Here is a 27,888-nt window from a genome sequence, read left to right as displayed (position 1 = left end):
ATCTCCTATGCACTCTCATCTCTCCCCAATTCTGCTGACCTCATTCCACCCCAACCCTCAGAGCTCGGTGCCAACGCCACCTTCTCCACACAGCGCGCTCACCCTCTCCTCCACTCTGGTCATCTCCTGCAGCACTGAAATCAGCCTCCTTTGTGCTATAATTGTTTCTAAACTGCTGTCTGCTCTGACTAGCAGACTGGAGGGAAGTGGAAGTACCATAGCATGGGGCCTCAGATGTACAAGCTCATAATATATGCTAGGTGGATGGATAAGTAGATGAGTAGATGGGTGGGTGGGTGAAAGAATGAGTGAATGAGTGGGTAGATGGATGGATGAATGGATGGGATGGATGAATGGATAGATGGATGGATGGTGGGTTAGATGAATGAATGGGTGGATGGATGGATGGATGGGTTAGATGAATGAATGGGTGGATGGATGGATGGATGGATGGATGGGTGGGTAGATGAGTAGATGGATGGATGGTGGACAAATGAATGAATGAGTGGTAGGCACATAGAAAATTCAGTGAGGTTCCTTGGTATCCTACTACTCCTGAGAAGTGAAGTAAGATTCCCTTTCTCAGTCTTTCCCCATCTGGTGAAGCTGAGGTCCAACTTGCATTCCTACAGATAAGATGACCTTAGACTAGATGTTTTCAGGGAAAAATATGAGCTCCTACTAGGATCTAACAGAGCACTAGGGAAACTAACTGAACCTAGATCAGCTTGAAGGAGATTCTGAGTGAACAAAGATTGAAAAAAAGGAAAAAGGAAGGAGAAGGGGGAACAATTTCAATATCTTAAATTAATTTTTTTTAAAAAGCCAGGTTGGATGAAGTAAATTTAGGAGCACAGCAGGTAAGAAAAGATGGATCTCCTAACAGGAGAGGCGTTTGGTGTGGGTAGCTTGAGACAGAGGATGCCAACAAGAAGGGTAGCTGATGGGTAAGAGAGGAGGAGGGGGCTCTCTGGATGCCAAAGCAGCTCTTCAGTCCTCTACTTTATGTAGCGATCTTATGAACCCAATATATTGTTTGAATAAAAAGTTTTGAGGGGCAGGCACCAGAGGCTCACACCTGTAGTCCTAGCTACTTAGGCAGCTGAGATTTGAGGATCATGGTTCAAAGCCAGCTGGGGCAGGAAAGTCCATGAGACTCTTATCTCCAATGGACCACCAAAAAGCAAGAAGTGGAGCTGTGGCTCCAGTGGTAGAGTGCCCACCTTAACCAAAAAAGCTCAGGGACAGTGCCCAGACCTTGAGTTCAAGCCCCAGTACCAGCACACAGAAAGCGGAAGGTGGGGGAGGCACTTTGATGTCTTTTGGTGGTGGTTGTCGGAGGACTTGAACTCTGGACCTGGGCGCTGTCCTCAGCTCTTCAGCTCAAGGCTAGCACTCTATCACTTGAGACACAGCGCCACTTCCAGTTTTCTAGTGGTTAATTGGAATAAGAGTCTCATGGACTTTCCTGCCTAGGCTGGCTTTGAACCGCAATCTGCTGATCTCAGCTTCCTGAGTAGCTAGGATTATGGCCATGAGCCACCAGCACCTGGCTTTTCTTTTCTTTTTTTAAAAACATCACTTACCTAATGAGAAGCCAGAGACACAGAGAAAAGTAATTCCCCCTCTGTCTGGCCTAAGGTTAGACCAGTGCATCCCACAATCCTTAATATAACCTTAAATGTGGTTCAGGTACCAGGAGTCCAGCGCCATCCATTAGGAGCTAGAGGCCAGGCCGGGACACAGGGACTCCTCTCCGGCCCCTCGCTGGGCAGTTGGGGATGTGCAGGCTGTGGCTCCACCCCAGTGACCTCAGGGAAGTCACCAGGCTTCTTTAAACAATGCCAGGGGGGCCTCGATGACCCAAGCCAATTAAGAACCTGACATTTTCTAAGCCCAGTGAACAGCAGAACCGGAGAGGAGACCTACGTCCACAGCCCAACTGCTCCTGCAAGCCTCCCCGTCAAAAATACCTTCCTACCACAAGCCCACAGCTGCCTTGGGGGCATAATTTAATCTTCCTTTGATGACTGCGGGATGATCTTGCCCTGGCTCGGGCCACTTGGATGAAGAACGGCAATAACTGCTCAGCCCAGGTGGTAAGGAGAGAGGAGGGGTGAAACCCGAGTTAACCAGCTGACCCCACACGGGGGGGGGGGGGGGGGTAAAAGCACTGGCTGGCACCCCAGAGGGAGGAGCCATGGGAGGCTGGATGCCATTTTCATGGAGGAAGGACACCCAAAAGAGAATGGAAAAAAAGCTCACCCCAGCCAAAAAAAAGGGAGCCCTCAGTGGGTCCCTTCCTAGCATTGCTCCTGGCCCTCCCAAGAGCAGATGGGATTTGCGGGGGAGCAGTTTCCAGGGGGTTCTAAAAGTAGATATGGGTCATTAGACTTCATAGAAAACTTGGGCTCACCTTTCCTGCCATTTTCTGGCTTGGAGATGCCAGGCAAGTGACTTACCTCCTTGCTTTTCCCATTGGTAATGCAGAACAGTAACAGGGTGGCTATGAGGGCTAACTGCCCCCAAGGGGGCTGCTTGAAGATGGGGTTTGAGATGTAAGTCTCTACCAGAAAGGACTAGAAACTGAGGGACTCTCCTGGGCTGGATGTTTGGTTTGCTTCATTTGGTTTAGTTTGTCAACGCGTCCTACATTTTTTTTTTTTTTTGGGTCCGGTCGTGGGGCCTGAACTCTGGGCCTGGGCACTGTCCCTCAGCTCTTCAGTTCAAGGCTAGCGCTCTACCACTTGAGCCACAGCGCCACTTCTGGCTTTTTCTTTCTTGCTTATGTGGTGCTGAGGAATTGAACCCAGGGCCTCAGGCATGCAAGGCAAGCGCTCTACCACTGAGCCACCTTCCCAGCCCGCGTCCTACATTTTGTGCAAGAAAATAATACACTGTGTGCACACACGTGTGTGCAAGCTTGGACTTTAGCTTTCTGGTTCCAGGCTGGTGCTCTACTAGTTGGAGCACAGCTCCACTTCTGGCTTTTTGCTGGTTAATTGCAGAGAAGAGTCTCATGGACGTCCTTGCCCAGGCCGGCTTCAAGCCTCCTGATTTGATTTCAGCCTCCTGAGTAGCTAGAATTACACATGGGAGCCACCAGCACCTGGCTTCAAACACACAGTGTTGGGAAAATAGAGGGGAAAGGATGGAAACAGGCTGGACTGACTGGATCTTCCACAGGCAAGGACTGTTTATTGAGATAGAGCAGCGAGAGACACGGCCTTCCTGCAGGCTTGGAGACTGTGTGTACGGCTAGGACAGGAGCTGGGTTTTATGAGGTCTGAGCAAGGAGGCAGAGGTTAATGAAAAAGCCACTAGGTCAAGGGAGGTGGGGGGGGCGCTTTTCGGTTGGGTCATGATGGAATGTGTACAGCCAGGCTTAGGTAGATTACACTGCCGGCGTCAGGCCATCTGCACCTATGTTTGGTGGCTTGCCTGGTATCTGTATGCACCTGGGCAAACAGGGTGGGAGGCGACCCTTCCCACAGTATATTAGATCATTTAAATCATACTCAGGGGAAAGAAAAGGAAATGCAGTGGGTCCCCACGCACTGCAAGCAACTAGCAGAAGAAGAGCAAGGTCGTGGAGTATGGGATGGAAGGCTGGCCAACTGAGTTGGGGAAGACGCAGATCAGAGGCTCTGCCTGCTCCATGGGCCCCAGACATGGCGGTCCTGAGGCAGCAAGGTCACCTCCTGGAAAGCGATCCCCATATATCTAGCTGTGGGCAGGAGACGGTGATATAATGGAGAATTCCCAATGACTGGTCTCAGGACATGAGCTTTGAAGGCCACAGGACCCTCACGCCAGACAGACCCCTTCCCAGACTGTTCCCTGGGAGAGCCTCCCTGCTAAGCCGTCAATCCAGGCAGCAGCCCTGTAGGCTGAGCCATGCCATTCCCCCACCGGCCCAACCCCCGGCCCTGCCAGCCTTCGCTGAGGCAGCCCTTTCAGGCTGGGCTTGGTGGGTTCACAAAAATTCTCCCTGCCAGTGATATTAATCCTCTAAAGAAAGTCAAACATTAGCCCAGGAAACAGCTTATGCCTTATATAAGGCCCCCCTGGGGGAGGTACAAACACAGCTTGTTGGAGCTGAGCTATTGTCCAACAGCGGCCAGACCCCAAGAAGGAAAGAGCACGGACTCAGCTACCTCTGCGCCCAGCTCCGCCGGAGCCAGCCCGAGGCAGCAGGTAAGAATGGAAGGAGGGTCTCTCAGCCCAGAACCCAGGGCTCACTGCCCCCTCCCCCCACGCCAGGCCCCGCTTCCTCAGTGTGGCCCTTGGAGGCCCAGATGCCCTCCAGGACCTACCTGGGCTCTTTCGGATATTCTATCTACGGGGAACGAAGCCAGGAATGGAGGCTCTGGGCTGGGGGAGGCCCTTGCGTGTAGTTAGCCCTGGTGGGTCTGCCTGCGGCAACGGGGTTGTCCCCCACCCACTTCCGCTGCACATCCTGTAGAGCCAACATCTAAGACTTGGCCATTTACTCCCTGCTATGTGGCCTGCATTGTGTGGACTGCATTGTGTGGATGTGTGAATGCAGCATGTGTGACCAGCCTAGGGGAGCATGTGAGTGTGCACACACATACACACACACATGCACACCCATCCATGCATACACACACACAGGCACACGTACACAGATGCACACACACACACACACACAGCACATATGACTAGCCTAGGGAGCATGTGTGTGCATGCACGCACATACACATGTGCATGCACAGACACTCATGCAGCAAGTATGACTAGCTTGGGGAGGTGTGTGCATATACATAGACATACATATACACACGTGCATGTGTGCAACATGTGACTAGCCAACAGGAATGTGTTGTGCACGCATATGCATCCACACATGCACACATGCCATACACATACATGCAGCAGGTGTGACTAGCCTAAGGGAGGCGTGTGTGCTCAGGCACACACGTATACAGCACACACGCACACATACTCACACGCACATGTCTGCGCACATACATCCACATCCACATGTACATACACACATGTTGCTTGTGTGACTAGCTTGGAGGAGTGCATGTGCACAGGTACACACTCACAACTGGGGCTTTATGAACCAGGCTAAACGTCTACACAGCTGAGGGCACCTCACCCTACACCTGGACAGACATCCACAACCGATATCCCTACACAGCTCCACGCAGCTAGGTACGTCTATATCCTCCCTGTGCATGCACACATGAATCCGTGTGTCCTCACACCGGTGTGTGTGTGTGTGTGTGTGTGTGTGCGTGCACAGAGCTTGAACTCAAATGCTGAGGCTCTGTCCTTAAGCTTGTTTGCTCAAGACTGGCACTCTACCACTTGAACCACAACTCCACTTCTGGCTTTTTGGTGGTTCACTGGAGATAAGAATCTCCAGCCTTTGTCTGCCGGGGCTGGCTTTCAAATCGTGATCCTCACATCTCAGCTCTTGAATGGCTAGGATTACAGGTGTGAGCCACTTATGCCCAGCTTTGTCCTTGCATCTTTACCATGTATGTACACATAGTCCCACCCGTGTTTACACACATACCTGGACACATCCTCAAATGTGTGTTCCCATACTGCTCCATAGGTCTATGTGTCACACACACACACACACACACACTCACCCCCCTCTGCACCTCAGGCCTGGTCTACAGTTCTGGTTCATCTCCCCCAGCACCATGACCTTCTCAGAGATTCTGGATCGTGTGGGCAGCATGGGCCCTTTCCAGTACCTGCACGTGACCCTGCTCGCACTCCCAATCCTTGGCATGGCCAACCACAACCTGCTACAGATCTTCACGGCCACCACCCCTGCCCACCACTGCCGCCCATCCCCCAATGCCTCAGCCGAGCTCTGGGTGCTCCCCAGGGGCCTGAATGGAAAGCCTGAGAAATGCCTCCGTTTCATTCACCTGCCCAACACCAGCCTGCCCAATGAGACCCACGGAGCCACGGAGCCCTGTCTGGATGGCTGGGTCTACAATAACACCATGGACACCATTGTGACGGAGGTATGTCTGCCCCACCCCTTTCCCCCCAGTTATTTCCAGTCCTCCCACATACCTTGCAGCTGAACTTCCAGGATTCCAGGACACAAGCTGCTAGGCTGGCAGAGGAAGGCTCCAAGTCCAAGAACATTAATGGCAAAGAGGGTTCGTTTACAATCCAAGTCAAAACATTGATTGCTTCCATCAACAACTATAGAGGTCTGGGTGGCTCAGTTCTGAGCTCTGCAGATTTGCAAAACTGTCCAGGCATTGGTGGCTCATAAATCCTAGCTGAGCTCAGAGGATCATGATTCAAAACTAGCCCAGGAGGCTGAGATCAGAGGATCATGGTTCAAAGGTAGCTCAGGCAGATAGACAAACCCAAGAGACTCTTACCTCCAATAAATCACCAAAATGCAGGGACTGGAGCTGTGGCTCACGTCATAGAGCTGCAAACTTGCATGAAAAGGCTAAGGCACAGTGCCCAGGCCCTGAGTTTATGCTCTAAGACCAATGAGTGTGCACGCGCACCTGCGCGCACGCACACACACACATCCACACATCTCTGTTCCTGCTGGGTCTTCAGCCTAGTGGGGAGACACCAATGAATGAAAGCGCCACACAGAAGTTTAGAAATTCCATCTTTCAAAGAACTTTGTGCAGTGACCTTAGACTCTGACCTATGCCTGGGCTGCGTGGGAGACAGGAACTGATAAGCATTAAAGAAATACTCTCTGGAGCTGAGATGTGAATGGTAGGCAGAGGTTAGCCAGGCCCTGAGGGGAAGGAAGAAAACATCTTGTGCAAAAGGTAGCAAGGTAAAAGAGATTTCAGGGAGCTGAACAGACTGGCAGGCAGTGTTCACCTCCCATTCTAACGCAGCCCTTCATGGATTTGCTGGCTGTCTGGAAGCCAGAGGTCTTCAATGACAGGCTAGGCAGAAGGACATAACCGGAAGAAAAGGAAGAAAAGGGGTTGTGATTTCTTCATCTGCTGACCTGCCAGGTCCATTTCAGTGCACTGTAGGCAGTTTTCATTTGATTCCAGCAACAGTGCTTTGCTGAGAGTACTGTCTATCTCCTTAATAGATGAACAATAAATAGCTGGGAGATGGTAGCTCATGCCTGTGACCTTAGCTACTCAGAAGGCTGGGATCAAAGGATTCAAGTCCAAAGCCAACTAGGGCAGAAAAATCCATGAGGCTCTATCTCCAATTAAACACCAAAAAGCTGGACGGAGAGCTGTGGCTCAAGTGGTAGAGTGCCAGCCTTAAGCAAAAAGCTAAGAGACAGCACCCAGGGCTTGAGTTCAAGTCCCAGGACTTACAGAGAGGGGGTGGAGGAGGAAGAGAGGGAGAGAGAGAATAAATAAAAAATACTAAAACTCAGAGAAAGGAAACAGTTCATCATCCCATAGCCGGTCAGTTTCATAGTTGGAATTGAAAGGTGAAGTTCATCAGTACAGAGCGATGTTTATGGGTGTTGAAACAAAAACCAAATGAAGGAAGGCAAGTTGGCTTCAGGGTGGAGGCAGCATGTGAGGAGAGAGGAAATTTTCATTCCCCTCTGGAAACCATGAGCCCCTGGAATGCAAGATCCAGATTTTGTCTCATGGGAGGAACTACATTGCTAAGCCAGGGATTCATGCCACCCTATGAGGACAGTGTCCCATAATCCCAGGGGATGTGGTCTCTTCTAGGGCAGTATTACGATCTCTAACAGATGAAGAAACTAAGGCCCAGGGCTGGGAAGGTAGCTCAGTGGTAGAGTGCTTGCTTTGCATGCATGAGGCCCTGGGTTTGATTCCTCAGCACCACATAAGCAGAAGAAAAAAAAAAGCCAGAAGTGGCACTGTGGCTCAAGTGGTAAAGCACTAGCCTTGAACTGAAGAGCTGAGGGACATCGCCCAGGCCCAGAGTTCAGGCCCATGACTGGATCTCCCCCCCTCCCCCCCAAAAAAAAGAAAGAAAGAAAGAAACTATGGCCCAGCCTGGCTTACAGACTTTCCTTTATAGATAGAGGTTGGTTTTCAATCCCAAAGGAACTATAATTGGCTATGTAAGTGTCCTTCTTTGAAAACAAATATTTACTTATATGCATAGCATTTGTTATGTGCCAGATACTATTCTCATCACTTCACACATAGAAACAGTCTAGATTTTTCTTTTTTTTCTTTTTTTTGTCGGTCGTGGGGCTTGAACTCTGGGCCTGGGCGCTGTCCCTCAGCTCTTCAGCTCAAGGCGAGCGCTCTACCACTTGAGCTACAGCGCCACTTCCGGTTTTCTGGTGGTTTATTGGAGATAGGAGTCTCACGGTCTCTCCTGCCCGGGCTGGCTTTGAACCGCGATCCTCAGATCTCAGCCTCCTGAGTAGCTAGGATTACAGGCGTGAGCCACCAGCGCCCGGCTAGAAACAGTCTAGATTTTTCTGAACAACCCCTAGACAGGGGAAACTAGAGCACAGAAAGGCTGAGTCATTTGCAGAAGGTCACAGACCTATTAAGTGGCAGAATCAGGATCTGAACTCAGGCCCTGGCTGCAGAGCTGTGCTTCTAACTGTTCCATTTGTGGCTCTGACTTTGCCCCCAGATGAAAATTCCCACCTCCTCCCCTGCTTCAAATATAGTATGTGAAATGTATCAAGTATTCAAAATATTTCTTGATTTTCAGACCATCTACACGGTTAGAGCGGCTGGTAGAGTTTTAGTGTAGCAGTCTGTGGACCCATCAGCAAGTTTTGTACAAGTATCCATGACAAGAGGGGCTGGGAAGGTGGCTCAGTGGTAGAGCGCTTGCCTTGCATACCTGAGGCCCTGGGTTCGATTCCTCAGCACCACATAAGCAAAAAGAAAAAAGCCGGAAGTGGTGTGGCTCAAGTGGTAGAGCACTAGCCTTGAACTGAAGAGCTGAGGGACAGCGCCCAGGCCCAGAGTTCAGGCCCCACGACCGGACCCAAAAAAAAAAAAAAAAAAGAATCCATGACAAGATGATAGATTCTCTGAGAGTTGGGTGTGGTAACACACATACATATAATCCTAGCACCTAGGAGGCTGAAGCAGGAAGATCACAAGACCAAGACCAGGCTGGGCTACACAAGGACAGCCTGTCAGAAAAACAAAAAAACAGATAAACAAAAGTTAGAATCTACAGGGGCCAGATGCCCGTGCCAAGACCAGGCTGGGCTACACAAGGACAGCCTGTCAGAAAAACAAAAAAACAGATAAACAAAAGTTAGAATCTACAGGGGCCAGATGCCCGTGGTTCACATCTATAACCCTAGCTACTCAGGAGGCTGAGATCTTAGGATCATGATTAGAAGCCAGCCCAGGCAGGAAAGTCTGAGAAACTCTTATCTCCAATTAACCAACAAAAGGCTGGAAGTAAAATACTTGTGACTCAAGTGGCAGAACACTAGCCTTGAGCAAAAATAGCTAAGGGAGCCAGGTACCAGTGGTTCACACCTGTAATCCTAGCTAAGGAAGCTGAGATCTGAGGGTCAGGATTCAAAGCCAGCACAGGCAGGAAAGTCCATGAGACTCTCATCTCCAGAAAACTGAAGTGGGCCTGTGGCTTAAGTGGTAGAATGCTTACCTTAAACTGAAGAGCTCAGGGACAGCGCCCAAGCCCAGAGTTCAAGCCCCAAACAAACAAAAACAAAAAAAGATAAGGGACAGCAATAAGACCCTAAGTTCAGGCCCTAATATTGGTGCGCGTGCGCATGTGCGTGCATGTGCACGCGCGCACATACACACACTACAGGAAGTGCTTAAATAGAACCATCACCAACAAGATGTTACACATGTGCGAGAAGTGTGCACACTGTCAAAATGAGCACATTTAGTGGTCACAACAGCTCTCTGAGGTCAGCACCTTAAGGATCCCGTTTTCAGGGATGAGGAAACTGAGGCACAAGTCACTAGCCCAAACCACTGCAGTTGCAAAAGACAGAGTCAACCTCCAGGGAGCCAAGCCCCAGAGCACATGTTCCATACAGCTGCATAACTCCTGACCCCAAATCTGTCAGACTGCCCATGCGCCCTGTGCCCTAAGGGTGGATGGCCTGTTCCACAGATGGGCCCTCCTCCATTGTGGCAGCTTCTCCAGGGCATGGCGGGTCTCTCCCCACCCAAGACTGTCACCTCAGGACTAGGTCCGTAGCCCAGTGTTCACTGAGTGCTGGACGAAGGACCCTTCCATGGGAGGATATGCAAGATTTCCCATGGGGATGTGGAATTCCCTCTTGCATTGGCAGGGACGCAGCCTGGTGGCTGGCACAGGTTACAGGCTTAGGGCCCAGTCAAGCATCAGTTTACCTCTGCCAGCCAAATTCCCAGTCACCATTCCAGCCATTGCGGCCAGCATCCCAGTGGGGCTGAACTCTTGGCTGTGTCAGATCTCATTTAGCTTTGCCTCAGGCTCTAGCTTTCTGGAGACTCCCTGCTAGGAGAACTCATGGTGGGGGGCAGGGGGAGGCGATGAGGGGATTCTCTAACCAGCCATGGACATTTTAGTGGGCAGACTCAGCACACCAATGTCAACAGCACACAGCCAGGGAGTTTGTTCATTCAGCCATGGCAGATACAAGCTGTGTCTGCTGGCGTTCTGGCTCCTATGTTGTAGTTACAGAGTGTGGCTGAGTGTGTCTTTTGTTCAGAGATTGAGGGCTGAACGTGCAGGCTCTGGGATGGTGGGGGGGGGGGGCAGTGTAATCATGAAGGCAGGGATATTTGGCAGCATGCAAGCTCAGTCCAAGTGATCCTGGTAGGTAGAGGCACGGGACCATTTCCTAGACCAGCAGCATGGGCTGGTCACCCGGAGGCAGGCAGCCAGGGTTCACATCCTGCCTGGGCCGACTACAAAAACATGTCACAACTCTCAGAAAATCTGTTTCCTCATCTATGAAAGAGGACAAGAAAGCGAGTGAGAAGGGTAAAGGAACCAATACACAGCACCACGGGAAGGACAGTACTTACTGACCACAGGGCCGGGGGCAGGGGGGGGGCACCTCCAAGGCATTAATTAGCCTTAGTAGCTACTGCTATTCTTTTGTTGTTGTGAAGGGGAAAGTCAGAACTAGAGGACTTATTCCATGAGTAACGGATGGGGAGCCCTCCCCCCAGTAAATGGGGGATAGAAATCTGGACTGTTCAGACTATCTTCCCCCCAACATCCTTCCTCTCTCTGGGAACCCTGGCTAGTCACCTCCTCTCTCTGAGCCAGGGATGGAGCGGTGTCTCCATCCCTCTTCTGATCCCCTAAGCTTTCCTGGCTGAGGAGACTACACATTCTTTTCTCTTGGTGCGGCAAAGAAGAGGTCAGGACTTTCCCGAAGGAGCTTTGCTAAGACATCCAGAAGAATACAAAGGCCTCTCTTTTATGTCTGTGAAGGGTGAGGTCCCTGCCTGGATGCTGGGCCCTAAGTTTCCTGAAGAGGAATTATCGCTCACAGCCCCACACCACTGGCCTCAGCCCCATGATCCTCAGAGCCTGGCCTGAGCATGCCTAAGGGACACGCACCCTTCTAACACACCTGGAGTTCCTTGCTGAGACCTGGTCCTCCCGATCCTGTCTCCTACACAGACACACTTGCTGGGAAAGCAAGGAGTCTGCCCAGTAAGATCTCCACTCCAGAGAGAGCTCTCTCTTGAAGAATCACTGGTCACACCTCTGACCCTCTTCTATCACCAAATCCCCAACCACCCAGCTCCAGGACACACATCCATCTCTCATATCCACTCTGTTCCAGCTTCCTACTCCTACCGCTGCCCTCAGCCCTGCTGGACTCCAAGCACTGGCCATTTTCTCTTACACATCCTTTTCTAGCCCTGGATCTTGAATTGAGAGCCCCACCTTGCTCCCAGTGACAGCCCTAACCTAGAGAAACCCCGGCCACAGACACAAGAGGGACCTGGGCCTTCTGTGGGCTCTCTGGATTCAAGAAGTCCCTCTGTGAACATCTCCTTGTATACAGGCCTTGAGCTAGCAGTGCTCTGCACTCCTCCTGCATGGACCTGAGAACCAGGGCTGGCTACCATCCTCACCACACAGAGGACTCCACTGAGCTCAACTACCCCATGTGTGGTGGATCAGAGCCTCTGGATCCCAGCATCCATGCCCCAGTTACCACACCACATGACCTAGTGAGCCTCACAACCACATGTGACCATCATTACCTAATGGCCAGTGTGAATGAAAGACCCACTCTTTTGCAGGTGTAGTACTGGGGGCTTGGTACTCTCTTAGGTCATTGTTCACAATCCTGCAAAACAGGTGCCATGGACCTACAGGCACAGCTAAAGAGTCTGAACCACAGAGAGGTTAAATAGCTACCACAAAAACACACAGCTCTTAAGTGGCTGAGCTGGGAATCCACATCCTTTGGAAGTCCCCCACCCACCCACCCTGGACGCTTGGTGCACAGGGAGCTAACAAGGCTGGGGAACACACAAGGGCAGCAGTGATGTCCCATGAGGTCCGAGCTGGCTCCAAAGGGCTCCCGAGCTAAAGCAGTTTGTTTCCTTGCCCTCAGTGGGATTTGTGTGAAGTCAGATTTCCTCACACTCAGCAGGGCTTCCATCCTGGAAGGACTCGCAGGGTTGGTAGGCCCTCTCTGATGCTCCTTGTATCTACCCCCGCAGGAAGTTCACTTAGCCCCTCTGCTTATTGCTACTCTACTTCCCGTCTTTCCTCACGTCACCCTTTGGACTTAATCAGTCCACCAAGCTCTAACCTTGCCTCCCTCCTCAAACTGCACTTCTGCCCTGAGCTGTTGCTTTACCATGGCTCAGAATAACAGCTCCCATTTAGATGTCTTTCATCTGGCAGTCCAAGGCTCAAAGCATGGCACACAGTGAGACCTCAGAGAGCGGTGTTCCTGGTCAAGGACCCCGGGGCAGGGGTGGGGGGTGAGGCTCAGCAGAGCTGAGCCTAAGGATTTTCCTTGAAATGAACAGAGCTAGGTTGAACAAGTCACCTACCCTCCAAAGCTCAGGCTTTGGGGGGAAATGGCCATCATAACAGCAGCCAACGTGACTAGCAGAGCTTTCCTCTGAGCTTCCTTCCTGACCACATTCCTATAGAGGACACAAAGGAGCAGGTGCTCTTCCCTTTCTTTTCAGAATTCCATTCCCTTGAGGGTCAGTTATACTCCAAGAATGGAGCATTAAAGTCAGTACTGGATTTAGTATATGAAGAGTCCATGTGCTGTGTAGAATTTCCCCACATGGAGGGGCAAGATGCCTGGCTCCATTTGACTACCCACATCCCCAAACTACATACCCTAACCCAGCCGTTTACCTCAGTCATTATCCATTAAACAAATGTTCACATTTACTATTACCAGCTATTTTGCTAACTGCCAGGGATAAAAAGTCAAATAAGATGCTCTCTGCCTTTGGTGAGGTGGCAGAACATAGAAGAGAAACGAAACAAGTAAATAAGTAGCTAGAGTGCCATGAGACAGGTGTGCCCTCTGCCGTCAGTGAATGCTGGGAGCGGAAGAAAAGAGAGGTCCACCTCACCCACAGTGGGGGGTCTGGGCATCCTAATGATCCACTTCTTAAATATTCATTGACCACCTGCTTGGGTCAGGTACCCAGAAAGGAAGTTCCTGGCATTAAATATATGTGTGTGTGTGTGTGTACATATATATATACTTCTTCAAGATCATATATATACACACACATATATATACATATATATATACAGGCATGAACTTCCAACACCTAGCTAACAAGACATTATCTCTGTATGTCTCTCTCTCTTTCCTCTTCTTATAAGACATGGGGGTTTAAGGGCTCACTCTGCCCCTGTATGTGCCCACTTTAACTTGGCTAATTACATCTACAACTCTATTTTCAAAGGTCACATTCTGAACCTCTAGAAATTAGAGCTTCACTGTGTCTTTCAGGGGGATATAATTCAGCCCATAATTGTGACACATGTCAGGTCTGAGCCCCATGGATTTGTTTTGCCCTGCGGGGAAGCCACAGTCACATTTTTCTTATCCGTTCTGATGAGCTTCATTAACCATGAAATCTCTGGGAGCAATTTAGAGTGCAATTGAAGTCCAATATCTTAAAAATATTTAACCACAAGGCAATCTTCCTTCTTACTGTTAAAACTTCACTGAAGTACGTTAATTGCCCGGTAGACGAACTGCCAGAGTCTTTTCTCCAGTCTCATTGTGAAGTAATAACATTTCTCACTGCCATGTGGTTGTGGATTTGATACTTGATACTATCCATCCCGACACAAGCTCACTCTGAAGAGGAGAGTCTCTCCAATCTCTTCCCAGTATTGAGAGTGTAGACCATGTGACCTCTCATATAGATGTAGACATATTTTAAACCTCTAAGGCTTGACATCTCTCTGTTCTTTCTATGGAATGCTTACTCATTCAAGTATTAAATGCCTATTAGATGCCAGGTACTGTTCCAAATGATGAAAATAGAGTTGTAAACAAAACAGACCTTTTTTTCTTTTTCTTTTTCTGTTGTTGTTGTTGTTGTTTTCTGGTTCTGGGGTTTAAACTCAGGGCCTAGACATTGTCCCTGAGCTTTTGTGCTCAAAACTAACACTGAACCACTTGAGCCACAGCTTCACTCCCAGAATTTTTGGTAGTTAATTGGAGATGAGTCTCATGGATGTTACTGCCCGGGTTGGCTTTGAACCAGGATTACAGGTGTAAGTTATTTGTACTGACTAGATTCTTGATTTTATTTATTTATTTACTTATTTGCCAGTCCTGGGGCTTGAACTCTGGGCCTACATACTGTCCCCGAGCATCTTTTGCTCAAGGCTAGCACTCTACTTGAGCCACAGGACCATGTCCAGCTTTTTCTGTTTATGTGGTACTGAGGAATTGAACCCAGGGCTTCATTCATGGTAGACAAACACTCTACCACTAAGTCACATTCCCAGCCCCAACATGATGGTTTTTTTTTTTGTTTTTCAGTTTTGATTTTTGGTCCATCATGCAACTTGAACTCAAGACCTGGGCGCTGTCCTTGAGCTCTTTCCCTCAAGGCTAGAGCTCTACCACTTTGAGCCACTTCTAGATCCTTGATTTCTTAAAACTATTTAGTATCATGAAGATTAAGATGTAAATCTAATTTTCATTTGCAATCTCTTGTGGGATACATCCAGATAGGCTATGTCACTGTAACAAAAGAATCAATTATAATTCATGGCTTAAAGAATATAGATAGGCTTCCCTTTCTTACTGCTCTGCTATCTTCAATATCTGCTTTCAGCCTTATTCCTGCCCTCGCCATTCCTATCCACAGGAAGGGAGAAAGAACCCAAGTCCAGGCCAGGGATTTCCTCTGAAGCAAATGAAAAGTAGCCAACGTATCTTCTACCATTTCTTTATCAAGAGCCACCCACCTTCAAGGTCACCGGGGAAATGGGAGATTGACGGTAGATCTTTTCCTGTAGATTTTTCCTTCAGGGCTTCAACACACAGCATGCCACAAAGTATCAGCAGTCTCTCAAGCTACCTACTATTACTTCCTCCTTTATCTTTTCCCTCCTCTGCCAACCTTCCTAGCTAGAAGGGATTGCAGGTTTACTGGGCCACTCTGGTCTACTCTGGGACAACTTTGGGACCTGGAGTCTTTATCGACCTTCACCCTCTCTTGATTTCAGAAGAAGAAAGTAGAAGAGTTCCCTGGGCTGTGTGGCTCTGCCCCTATCCTGTTTTATGTCCAAAACATTCTTAGGAGGCATTTCTAAGCCCTCATTACACAAGTCGTTCGTGATGGCTGGAGCAAAGGGTGAATGCTGGTATTAACAGATTAGCGCAGACAGCCAGGCCAAGATCAGAGCACAGAAAGCTTTGTAAACTTGTCCACAGAGCTTTACACAAAAGGCAAGAGGAAGCCAGTGAGAACTTTTGGTAAAACAGAAACTTGATTGGAGACAGAAGTGTCCAAAGCAATTCTGATCATCAGGGAGAGAATAGCAAAGAAGAAATAAGAATGAAGTTTGTCATAGCCAGGCACTACTGGCTCATGCCCATAGTCGTAGCTACTGACGAGGCTGATCTGAAGATTGCTGTTCAAAATCAACTTGGGCAGGAAAGTCCATGAGGCTCTTATCTAAAATTAGCCACCACCAAAAAGCCAGAAATGGAGGTATGGCTCACGTAGAGAGATCTAGCCTTGAGTGGAAAAAGTCCTGAGTTGAAGACCTAGTATACACACACACACACACACACACACACACACACACACACTCAATCTGTCACAGTCACCCCTGTATGTCTGTTTCCTCATCTATAAAATGGGAAACACAAGAAGATTGTTGGGAAGATTAAAGAAGTTAGGGCTGCGAATGGAGGCTTACACTTCTACTCAGGAGATAAAGATCAGGAGGTTTGAGGCCAGTGAAGGCAAAAAGTGAGATTCCAGCCAGTCACCCGTGACTCACACCTATAATCCTAGCTATTCAGGAGGCTGAACACTGAGAGTCACAGTTTGCAGCCACTCAGGGTAGGAAAGTCTGTGAGACTCATCTCCATTTAACCACCAAAAAGCCAGAAATGGAGCTGTGATGCAAGTGGTAGAGTACTAGCCTTAAATGGAAAAAAATATAGGGACAGTGCCCAGGTTCAAGCCCCAGAGCTGGCATACAAACTAAATGAGATTCTATCTCAACAAACAAGCTGGGTGATGCACAACTATAATCCCAGCTACAGCATCAGTAAGAGGTTCATAGTCCAAGACAAGCCCCGGACAAAATCTCATATCACTACCAGAAAAATAATTAAAGCAAAAAAGACCTAGAGACATGGTTCTAGCAACAGAGGGTCTGCCTAGCCAGCCTGGTGCCCTCAGTTCAAATGCCAGGACAGGAAAAATAAAGGTAAAATACAGAAAGAGCTTGTTTAGAACAGAGCCTGGTACTTAGTAAGTCCTTTGTAAATATCAGCTGTCACTACAAGCCAAGGACAAATGCTAAAACCTAGACTAGGACAGTAGTGAAAAATATAAGAATCCAGATTCAAGCAATATTTTTTGTCTGTGCCAGTCCTAGGACTTGAACTCAGGGCCTGGGTACTGTCCCTGAGGTTTTCAGTTCAAGGTAAGTGCTCTACCACTTGAGCCACAGCTCCACTTCTGGCTTTTTACTTGTTAATTGAAGATAAAGAGTCTCACAGACTTTCCTGCCCAGGCTGGCTTCAAACTGTGATCCTCAGATCTCAGCCTCCAGAGTAGCTAGGATTACATGCATGAGCCACTGGCACCTGGCTAAGTTTTTAAATAACTATTTTTAAATGAGAAGGCTGCCAGTCATTGAGAAGTGACAAGAGAGTCTATGATGTCCCTGTGATATCATCTAAATGGCTTTATTTACTAGTTACACAGGGCCTCGTGCTTGCTGAGCTTGCTCTACCACTTGAGCCATGCCTCCAGCCTGGCTTTTTTGCTAGTTATTCTGGAGATGGAATCTTGTCTTTTCTGCCTAGGCTGGCTTCAAACTGTGATCTTCCAGATCCCAGCTTTTTAAGTAACTAGGATTAGTATTAGCACCCAGCAAGGTTGCATTTTCAAGCAGAAATCTCCTGGTCTGGAGGCCAAAAGAGAGGTTGGGTTGGAGATGTGGACTTGGGATCTTTAGCACAAATAGCAGTTTCAGCCGTAGGAGCAAGTGGCAGGGCCTGGGGAAAGTCAATAGAGAGGAGGATCTAGAAGGAGTCCTGGGGAAGTTTAGGGGCTTGGTAAGTAGATAGAGCCCAGGAAGGAAAAGAAAAAGTAGAAGAAAGAGTAGAAGCAAGAAGAAACAAAGTAACAGTAGAAGCTAGTAATGTCTACAACTGCCAAGATTAGCAGGTTAGGATACAGAAGCCCCAACTGTATTGATTTAAAAAGAAAAAAAGAGCCCCAGACAGGTGGCTTGTAGAATGTTTGCCTTGCATGCATGAGGTCCTAGGTTTGATTCCTCAGCACCACATAAGCAGAAAGAAAAAGCCAGAAGTGGTGCTGTGGCTCAAGTGGTAGAGCACTTGCCATGAGCTGAAAAGCTGAGGGACAGCATCCAGGCCCAGAGTTCAGGCCCCATGACCAGAAAAAAAAAAGAAAAGAAAGAAAAAGCATAACTTAAGTACTACTATCAGCAAAATGATTTCCAAGGTGCAATTCTAAATAGAACAATTCAAACTGTCTATTTTAACAGCTACCTAATTTATAAAGTAACATGTGAATAATTAATAGAAACATCTATAAAACTATCACTTTGCTAAGTGGTTAGTGAGAAATAAGAAACTCAAAGATTTGTCTCCTTGGGCTGCCTTTGAACCTTGATCCTTAGAGCTCAGCCTTCTGAGTAGCCAGGATTATAAGCATGAGCCAGCAGTGCCTGGCAAGAGGAAGAAACCTGAACACATACAAGTCAGGAGAGAGAAAGACTGAAGGTGTGGGCTGGAAGGTGGTGGCTATAATAGAGCAATGTCCCTGTGGGGACAGAGGATGCAGTCAAGGGTACAGGCTGACTGGCCTTGTATTTACGGGGGAAGAGAAGAGGTAGAGAGGAGCCATGGGGACATAGGCAGGACTGAAGGGAGGAGGTTATGGACAGATGTGAATGGGCCAGCCTAACAGACTTGGAAAGCCGCATGACAGACCACACATACTTGAGGGATGTAGTATTCAAACATCTGTGTGTCAGGGCGGGGAATCAGTGGCTCACGTCTATAATCTTAGCTGTGCAAGAGACTGACATCTGAGGGTTGAGGTTGGAAGCCAGCTCAGGCAGGAAAATCTGTGAGAATCTTATCTCCAATTAACCACCAAAAAGTCAGAAGTTGCTGGGTGCCAGTGGCTCATGTCTGTAATCCTAGCAATTCAGCAGGCTAAGATCTAAGGATTGCAGTTCAAAGCCACCCTAGATAGAAAAGTCCATGAGATTCTTTTTTTTATTTTTTGCCAGTCCTGGGGCTTGAACTCCAGGCCTGGGCTCTGTCCCTGAACCTCTCTGTGCTAAAGGCTAGTGCTCTACCATTTGAGCCACAGCACCACTTCTGACTTTTTCTGCTTATGTGGTACTGAGGAATCAAACCCAGGGCTTCATGCATGCTAGGCAAGCACTCTACCACTAAGCCACCTTCCCAGCCCACCATGAGATTCTTATCTCCAATTCACCACCAGAAAATCAATGCTGTGGCTCAAAGTGATAGAGCACTAACCTTGCGTGAAAAAGCTAAAGGACATCACCTAGGCCCTGAGTAATGGTGCGTGCACGCACACACACACACACACACACACACACACACACACACACACACACACACACACACTCACACAGACTATCTATATCTATAGATAGATATAGATATGGGTTAGGGACCTTAGAGCCACAGGCAAACCTAAGGAGCCTGGATCAAGTAGAAAGAGGAATTGGTGCCAGGAGGCAGGGCAGGGAAGCAGGGGTGCAGGACAGGGTAGTGGCAGAAGGGCCCATGTGTGAGGGAGGGTCTGTGCTAAGCCGGGTTGGCCCTTCCTTATTCTTGTGCAGTGGGATTTAGTGTGCAGCTCTGGCAAACTGAAAGAGATGGCCCAGTCTATCTTCATGGCGGGCATACTGATTGGAGGTCCCGTGTTTGGAGAACTCTCTGACAGGTGAGCCTTGGGAGGGGGGAGGGGTGGGCCTTGATCACATCTCATTTCTCCTTGAAGTCTCTGGTCTCCCCAGACCCAACAGAAAACCATCGGTGGCTCTGTGGCCTAAAAGCTGCTGAGACAAACCGGGGAGCTGCGAAAGGCTGCTTAGAGATAACTGGTCCTTTGACCTCTGCTCAGTCAGCTAAACTAGAGGTGGAAAAAAATAACTCATTAACTCGGCACTCCACCAACTTGTTAATGAAAACAGCAATTACCAGCAAGGCTCTGTCTAGGGGAGGGAGGGAGTCATATGCTCTACTGGGTCCTGGTGGAGGAGGAGGGGAGGCAGCCCTTTGTCCCACAGCCTCAGAGTCACTGGCCCTGGCCCTTCCTTTCCTTTGAGCTGCAGGTTTGGTCGGAAGCCCATCCTGACATGCAGCTACCTACTGCTGGCGGCCAGCGGCTCGGGAGCTGCCTTCAGCCCCACCCTCCTAGTCTACATGCTGTTACGCTTCCTGTGTGGCTGTAGCATCTCCGGCATTACCCTCAGCACTGTCATCTTGAGTGAGCCACACCGGTGGGAGGGGCCGAGGAACGGGGCCTTGGATAGCTCTAGGCAGAAGCTAAGAGAGATTGGGCCTAAGTCTGCTTCCATCAGAGAGCTCCTATGGTCAATGTATCACCCCACTCAGAACTGCAGAGGCCCTAACTGGACATAACCACAAACAGAATAATGGCAGCTCAATATTGAGAATGTACCCTGGGCCTAGCACTCTGCTAGGCACACACAGTTTCATTCAACCTATTCACAAAGGGACAAGGTGGGGGTGGGGGTGTAAAACTATTATATCTAATATACGGATGAGGAAATCAAAGCAAAACAAAGGAAGTCACTTGCCAGTGGAGAAGCGGTGGTCAAGTGGATAAACTGAAAACTGGGCGCTAGTGGCTCACACCTGAAATCCTACCTACTCAGGAGGCTAAGATCTGAGGGTTGCATTTCAAAGCCAACCTGGGCAGGAAAGTCTGTGAGACTCCTTTTTTTTTTTTGCCAGTCCTAGGGCTTGAACTCTGGGCTTGGGTGCTGTCCCTGAGCTCCTTTTGCTCAAAGCTAGTATTCTACCACTTGAGCCACTGCTCCACTCCCAGCTTTTTCTGTGATTAATTGGAGATAAGAGTCTCATGGACTCTCCTGCCTGGGCTGGCTTCAAACCCCAATCCTCAGATCTTAGCCTCCTGAGTAGCTAGGATTATAGGCGTGAGCTACTAGAGCCTGGCTGAGTACCAGCTTTGAATGTAAAAACCCAGCAAGAACACAAGGCCCTGAGTCCAAGTCCCAGTACTGGCACATACTCACAAATAAAGGAGTACAGGCTGGGAAGAAGTTGAACCCAGGCTTGAGTCCTGTATCTTTGAGCCGCAGCTATAGCACCTGCAAACCATTGGAACCAGGACAGAGTCACATAGCTAACGGGAAGCAGAAGCTGGTGCCCCTTCTTGTTGGGGCGGGGTGGGGCGGGGCGGGGTGGGAGGGCGGGGAGGGGTATCGGGACTCTATCTAGCCTGGTCCTTGATCTCCTCTCACAGATGTGGAGTGGGTCCCCACTTGGATGAGGGCCATCTCGTCTACAGCAATCGGGTACTTCTACACCTTTGGCCAGTTCATTCTGTCCGGCCTGGCCTATGCTGTCCCCAAGTGGCGCTGGCTACAGTTCACTGTGTCTGCTCCCTACTTCATCTTCGCCCTGTCATCGTGGTATGTGACCCTCCCTTTCTCCCCCCCTCCCATCATACACCCCCCACCAGGACACTGCCCCCAGAACCAAATGAGGGGATCTCATTGATAACCTAGGTGGCCAACCCTGTCCCCAACACCCTGTTCCCAGAAAGGTCACACCAGGGAGAAGGAGCTACGTACATAAAAGCAAGTTGCAGGGCTGGGTGCTGATGGCTCACACCTATCATCCTAGCTACTTGGGAGGCTGAGATTTAAGGATTGTGGTTCAAAGCCAGCTCAGGCAAGAAAGTCTGTGAGACTCTTATCTCCAAAAAACTACTCAGGAAAAGCTGGAAGTGGCTCTGGGGCTCAAGTGGTAGAGTGCTAGCCTTGAGAAAAAGAGGCTCAGGGGTGACACCCAAGCGCTGAGTTCAAGCCCCAGGACTAGCACTAAAATTTTTTAATAGAACGAAAAAGAAAACGCATGTTGCAGGAGGAAACAGGTGTGTGGGGGACACTTGGAAATTCCCTGCAGCTGAAGGGGGGGGGGGGTGAGTCAAGGTAGATGGGACGGGGAAAGTGAGGTATCATATTCATGTGGAAAGCTTCCAGAGGGTTCTACCAGGCCTGGACAAGGTTCTGCTGGTGAAAGAATAGCCCAGAATAGACCCACATGGGAGGGGGACAAACAACAGAAGAGAGATTTCGGGGAACAAATCTGAAAGATAAATGTGGAGGAAGAATCTTCACAATGAGGGAGACTTCAGAATTTGAAATAGGAAAGAAAGGAAAACTCAAGCGGGAGTCTCAGCTTGGGAACCTGGGCCAATTGAAGTGCCTGAGCGACACCGGCATGAACATTACCGACGTGTCCAACCCAAAGCCAAGCTCCAAGGAGGAGCTGGGCCTCAGGAAAGCATTGCTGGAGCCCCAGTCCTGGAACTGACAAGTAGGCCCTGGAGAGTCTGAAATCTTAGAGCAACCTTGGTTGAGCATTTCTTATTAAGCACAGGCCCCATTCCAGACATCAGCCTCGGTCGTCTCTGACCTTTATGGCATCACTCACTGTGGGATCGGGGAATGAATGTCCCCATTTACTAGATAAGAAAACTGAGGCTCAGAGAAGAAACCAATTCTGCAAGGTTACATGGAAATGAAATGAAAAGAGAAGTTCCTAGAGAGGGCAATGAGAAGGAGAGGGAGAAGGGGAGAGAGGAGAAGGGGAGAGAGGAATGGGAGGGAGGGAGGGAGGGAGGGAGGGAGGGGGGAGAGAGGGAGATGGTGAGTGGGCCTGGGGTAGAACCAGAGGCCTGTCAACAGGCTAAGCTGGGAGCAGAGAAGGAATAGGAGGCAAAACAGGAGCACGGGGTTCAGCAGAGTACAATTGAGAGCTTAGTCTCTTAATTGTATAATTGGGCTGGCTACTAGTGGTCCACACACCTGTAATCCTCACTACTCTGAAGACTGAGATCTGAGGATCAAGTTCCAAAGCTGGTCTGGGCAGAAGAGTCCATGAGAATCGTATCTCCAATTAACTGGCAAAACTCCAGTGGAGGTATGGCTCAAGTGGTAAAATGCCAGCTTTTCCAGCTTTGAGGAGGAGGAGGAAGAAGAAAAAGAGATGGAGGAGGAAGAAGAGGAGGAGGAGGAAGAGGAGGAAAAGGAGGAGGAGGGAGAGGAGGGGGAGGGGGAAGAGGAGGAGGAATTATTCAAGCCCCAATATTTGCAAAAGAAAAAAAAAACTATAACTTGGGCAAGTCTCACCCACTCTGAGCCTCAAAGTTTTCCTAGGTCAGCTGGGGATTCGATCCCCTGCTACTCACTAATTGGAAGCCACAGTGCCAGTCTCAACTTGAGGAGGCTGAAGCCCAGGTCCTGGCCACGATGTGTGGGAGGAAGCCTTTGGTAATCTTGGAGACAGCGGGCTCAGGAAACAGACAATAGAAGGCCACAGATAGCCACACACCCCCTGAGAGTGCAGGGACTATGATCCTGCCCTTTGTCCCCCAAAGGAATGAGAAACTGAGCCCCACACAAGGCTGGGGAGGTAGAGGAACAGGACCCTCCAGATGCGCAGCCTGGAACGTGTCCCCTCTTCAGGCGACCTACGCCTATGGCCTGGGGCTTCCTGGCAGAGGAAGATACCCAACAACAACAAGCAACCCATGTAGGGGGCAGAGGAAAGGCTCTTCTAGACTAGGAAAGAGAGAGAGAGAAAGAGAGATGATGCTGGAATTTATCCTGGCTACAGGCAGCCCAGGTGCAAAGCTGGGCCAAGTCTAAGTTCCATAGACTCCACAGCCAGATGGATCAGATTTCCTAGTTCCCCTATCTGATGACTGACATTCCTTCGGTCTCTCAAGGTGTGTGTGTGGGGGGGAGTCCTCTGGAATGGGGGAGCCATTAGGATTTGACTCTATCCTTCCCCAGGTGGACCCCAGAGTCTATCCGCTGGATGGTCCTGAATGGAAAGTCTTCCAAGGCCCTGAAGACGCTCCGGCGAGTGGCTGCCTACAATGGCAAGAAGGAGGAAGGGGAAAAGCTCAGCTTGGAGGTTGGTGTGGGGGAGGCTTACAGTTGGAGGTTAGGCCCAGTGCTTGGGGGCCAGTCTCTCCACTTGCCTCTGTTTCCTTGGCCCCCAGTCCACATTCCATCTGGTTCCCCAAATGGGCCCTCTCAAGGCAGCAGGCCTGCATTCCCCTCCCTTCCTCTGCCACACCTTTCCTTCTCCTGTGTTCCAAGGAGCTGAAACACAACCTACAGAAGGACATCTCCTTGGCCAAGGTGAAGTATGGCTTAGCTGACTTGGTCCGGATACCCACCCTGCGCCGCATGACCTTCTGCCTCGCCATAGCCTGGTAAGTCACCACCCATCTCTATCCACACCTGCCAAGGCCAGGATGATGAACCTGGAGTCCCTCCAGTCCTGTTATTCTCTGGGTGGGTAGGAGGGGTCAATTGTGAGCATCCTTGCCATGACCCTCTAGACCATTCCCGTGTCAGACATGGTCAATCGATCCCAGAACTCTCCCACTAAATCCAAACACAATCCCTCAAGCCACAAAGTCACATGTAAACAGAATGCAATCCATTGTAGATGGTACAAGAAATGAAGCTATTCATCCATCCACTCTGGGGAACCAATGACCAGTACGGGAAGAGGCCTCAGCCTGGCTGAGACATGAAGGTGCCAGCCAATCCATCTCTGTCCTTCAGGTTTTCCACTGGTTTTGCCTACTACAGTTTGGCTATGGGGGTAGAAGAATTTGGAGTCAACCTCTACATTCTCCAGATCATCTTTGGCGGAGTGGACATCCCAGCCAAGTTCGTCACCATCCTCTCTATATCCTATCTGGGCCGGCGCATCACTCTGGCTGCTGTCCTGCTCCTGGCGGGAGTAGCCATCTTGAGTCTCATCTTTGTGCCTTTAGGTGAGAAGCTGGGTCGTGGAGGATGCTGCCCCGGGCCGGAAAGTGGGGGTGATCTAGGATTCCAGCTCTGTTAGTCCTGCCTCTAATCCACTGCGCTGCCTTGAACGAGTCCCTGTAATCTCTCCGGAGCTTACGTTATTCTCTCAAAGCTCCTTTCCAGACCTTACTTGGACTTGGAACAGCATGGCGTATGAAGGAATGTTTGAGGCGTGGCTGTGTCCTGGCTGAGGTTACTTGCTGAGGAGATGAGATGATGCGGAGGAACTATAATAGAGTCCAATGCTCAAAGAAGCACACGCACACGTGCACACACACACACACACACACACACACACACACAACCTACTCCACCATGATCTTGAAAAAAAGCTACCTTTCTTTCTTTTTTGCGGGTCCTGGGGCTTGAACTCTGGGCCTAGGCACTGAGCTCCTTTATGTTCAAGGCTAGTGCTCTACCAGTTGAGCCACTAAGCCACTACCAGCTTTTTCTGTCATTAATTGGAGATAAGAGTCCCACAAACTTTCCTGCCCTGGGCTAGCTTTGAAACCTGATCCTCAGATCTCCATCTCCTGAGTAGCTAGAACTACAGGTGTGAGCCACCAGCGCCCGGCAAGAAGCTACTTTTTATTTTATATAAATGTTTGTTGAGAACATCGATGAGCTTCCGACAGATCTTGAAGAACAACATAAATAGCGAAATATAAATTAGATTAGGGAATCCGAAGAGGGGGGCCGGGTGGGATCAGAAACAAAGCAGAACACAACAGGCATAGATTTCGGAATAGCCAAGAGGCTGTTATCCAGTCTTATGTTTGGGTTTGAGCTTCCTGGCAGTGGAAGCAAAAAGGGAGAAAGGGTTGATAAGGAGGGTCCAGAACTCCATGGCACTCTACTTTTCTCCCCTTTGAAGACATGCAGATGGTGAGGACAGCAGTGGCCGTGTTTGGGAAGGGATGCATGTCCAGCTCCTTCAGCTGCCTCTTCCTCTATACAAGCGAACTCTACCCCACAGTCATCCGGTAGGTACTGGACCAGGGGTGAGGCACGGGCAAAGGAGACAGAGCCATGTGGGACTGTGGCATTCTCCTGCCCCAGGGCCATCCTCTAAGAACCACACACACAGGCTACCAATCCCTGCTCTGAACTCTCCCAGACAAACAGGTATGGGTGCCAGTAACCTATGGGCCCGAGTGGGCAGCATGATAGCCCCGCTGGTGAAAATCACTGGTGAGGTGCAGCCTTTCATTCCCAATGTCATCTATGGGACCATGGCTCTCCTGGGAGGCCTTGCTGCCTTCTTCCTGCTTGAGACTCTCAATCGGCCCTTGCCAGAGACGATTGAAGACTTGGAAAGCTGGTGAGCTCTCTGCCTTTGGCTACACGTACCAGATGGGGGAAGCACGGGCCGGGGTGCAGGGCTTTTCCTAAGCTGTCTGTCCCTAGGGTCCGGCAAGGAAAAGAGACAAAGCAGGAGTCAGAAGCAGAAAAGGCATCCCAGAAGATTCCTCTGAAGCTTGGTGGATCAAGCCCGGATCCCAGCTGAGGACTACAGAAGCCTTCTACTCTTCCCTCCAGAGACAGATCCTAACCAGGATCCTACCTGCCTCTGAGCTCCTCGGGTACTTCGGGGCGGGGGACGCCTTGGATGGATCCAGGGCCCAGGAATGAAGCTTTCTGAGGCTTCATCACCACCCCCTCAACCAGAGCCTTCAGTCCAGCCCTGGCCTGTTTGAACTTTTGGCCCTGGGTCTCTTTCCCTAATCCCTACATCCTCCCTGCAACCCAGGCCCGGACATTCTTCTGTCTATTCCTTCTCTTCCAGCCACTTTCCCCTCTTCTCCTGAGGCCCCTCCATTCAGTCCAACAGAGATACTTTCCTCTCTTTTCCCCAAACCTTTCCTTTGGTGGGAAATTTCAATAAACAGTGATAAAGAACTCCACCCATATTGCTCAGGGATGGGGATAGGAAAGAACACTGGTTACCATAGAGACCAGTGCCCACACACACCTGTCCATCTGCACTTCAAGGGCATACAGATTGGACACACAGCCGCATGCAAGCTGGGCTCATGTGGACATGTGCAATCTTCCCTACTCTGTGGTGCTATTACCAATGACCATAGGCTAGGTACAGGAGTTCTACCTTATTGCCAGATTCCTTATACACTGTTTTGACCAAGTACATTCAGAAAACTAATAAAGATCAAAAGAAATTTCAAAACAGTATTTGTTAATTCACACACACACACACACACACACACACACACACACACACACACACACTACCCAGCTTAGTTGATGCAGAAAAGCTTTCAGCTCCAGGTTAAACATCAGTTGTGTTTAAATTGTTGTCTGGTCTGATGAGTGTTTCCCAGCCCTTAATTCTGTGAAAAATCTGCCTCCTCGAGCCAGATGCCAGGGGCTAATACCTACTATCCTAGCTACTCAGGAAGCTAAGATCTGAGGATCATGGTTCAAAACCAGCAGGACCGAGAAAGTTTGTGAGACTCTTATCTCCAATTAAGCACCAGAAAATCTGGAAGTGGAGCTGTGGCTCAAGTGGTAGAGTGTTAGCCTTGAGCACAGAAACAACAAGACAACACCCAGGCCCTGAGTTCAGGTCCCAGGGAGCAGCAAGGAAAGAAAAAATCTGCTTCCCCAAAAGCAAATAGTGCCCCCCACGAAAAGTCAAGGCAAAAGTTACGATAATCCCCTCAAGTCAAAAAAAAGGGACACATAAGGGGCTTAATTTAAGTGTCAAAGTGGAAATTTTTGATTTATCAAAAAGTAGCATGTGTTTAGTAGAAACAGAACAGGTATAAGGGAAAAAAGTGACTCAAGCAGCCACAGTAAAGCATGAAACTACATGTAGTTTCAGTATTAATAGGTACAAGCGTACTTTTGTAATAGCAACACAACCTACTCCATGCAATTTCAAGTTATGGGTGCTTGGGTATACTGTATTACAGAATAGGCACACTGGAGTAATTTTAGAGTATTGAACTCTATGCTTCTTGCTATCTGTGGGTTTTCTTCTATGGAAGAAATCCCAAGAGTCACTTACCATTTCTAGACAAAGACAAGCTATTTCTCACAGTTCTGGAAACTGGAAAGACTTGGGATCAAAGCATCATCTTTGAGTATTCAGTG

At 49.3% G+C, this 27,888-nt stretch overlaps 1 protein-coding gene across 3 annotated transcripts; it reads left to right on the top strand.

Moving 5' to 3' along the window:
• Positions 1-4,087: 4,087 nt before the first annotated feature.
• Slc22a8 (solute carrier family 22 member 8) lies at positions 4,088-26,673 on the top strand. 3 transcript variants are annotated; one of them, XM_042675623.1, is made up of 11 exons: positions 4,088-4,190; positions 5,671-6,014; positions 19,504-19,607; positions 19,999-20,153; positions 21,177-21,345; positions 23,737-23,860; positions 24,049-24,149; positions 24,511-24,737; positions 25,649-25,757; positions 25,892-26,095; positions 26,182-26,673. In XM_042675623.1, exons 2-11 carry the CDS (start codon positions 5,682-5,684, stop codon positions 26,279-26,281), a joined length of 1,626 nt encoding a protein of 541 aa, XP_042531557.1. In that variant the 5' UTR covers positions 4,088-4,190; positions 5,671-5,681; the 3' UTR covers positions 26,282-26,673. The 3 variants fall into 3 exon arrangements, with proteins under 3 accessions (XP_042531557.1, XP_042531555.1, XP_042531556.1); XM_042675621.1 differs by having other exon boundaries at positions 24,049-24,164; positions 24,523-24,737; XM_042675622.1 differs by having other exon boundaries at positions 4,088-4,197; positions 5,678-6,014; positions 24,049-24,164; positions 24,523-24,737.
• The last annotated feature ends 1,215 nt before the right edge of the window (positions 26,674-27,888 follow it).

This window comes from Dipodomys spectabilis, unplaced genomic scaffold (assembly GCF_019054845.1).
Source record: "Dipodomys spectabilis isolate Male_0828 unplaced genomic scaffold, ASM1905484v1 ptg000030l, whole genome shotgun sequence".
Lineage (NCBI taxonomy): Eukaryota > Metazoa > Chordata > Mammalia > Rodentia > Heteromyidae > Dipodomys > Dipodomys spectabilis.
This window is presented reverse-complemented; position numbering and strand designations above follow the sequence as displayed.

Excerpts from the sequence above, each read along its gene's own strand:
- Slc22a8 (XM_042675621.1), top strand. The coding sequence starts at position 5,682 with ATGACCTTCTCAGAGATTCTGGATCGTGTGGGCAGCATGGGCCCTTTC. Across the intron at positions 25,758-25,891 it reads CTCTACCCCACAGTCATCCG|ACAAACAGGTATGGGTGCCA; the intron begins GTAGGTACTGGA and ends GAACTCTCCCAG. Across the intron at positions 26,096-26,181 it reads ATTGAAGACTTGGAAAGCTG|GGTCCGGCAAGGAAAAGAGA; the intron begins GTGAGCTCTCTG and ends GTCTGTCCCTAG.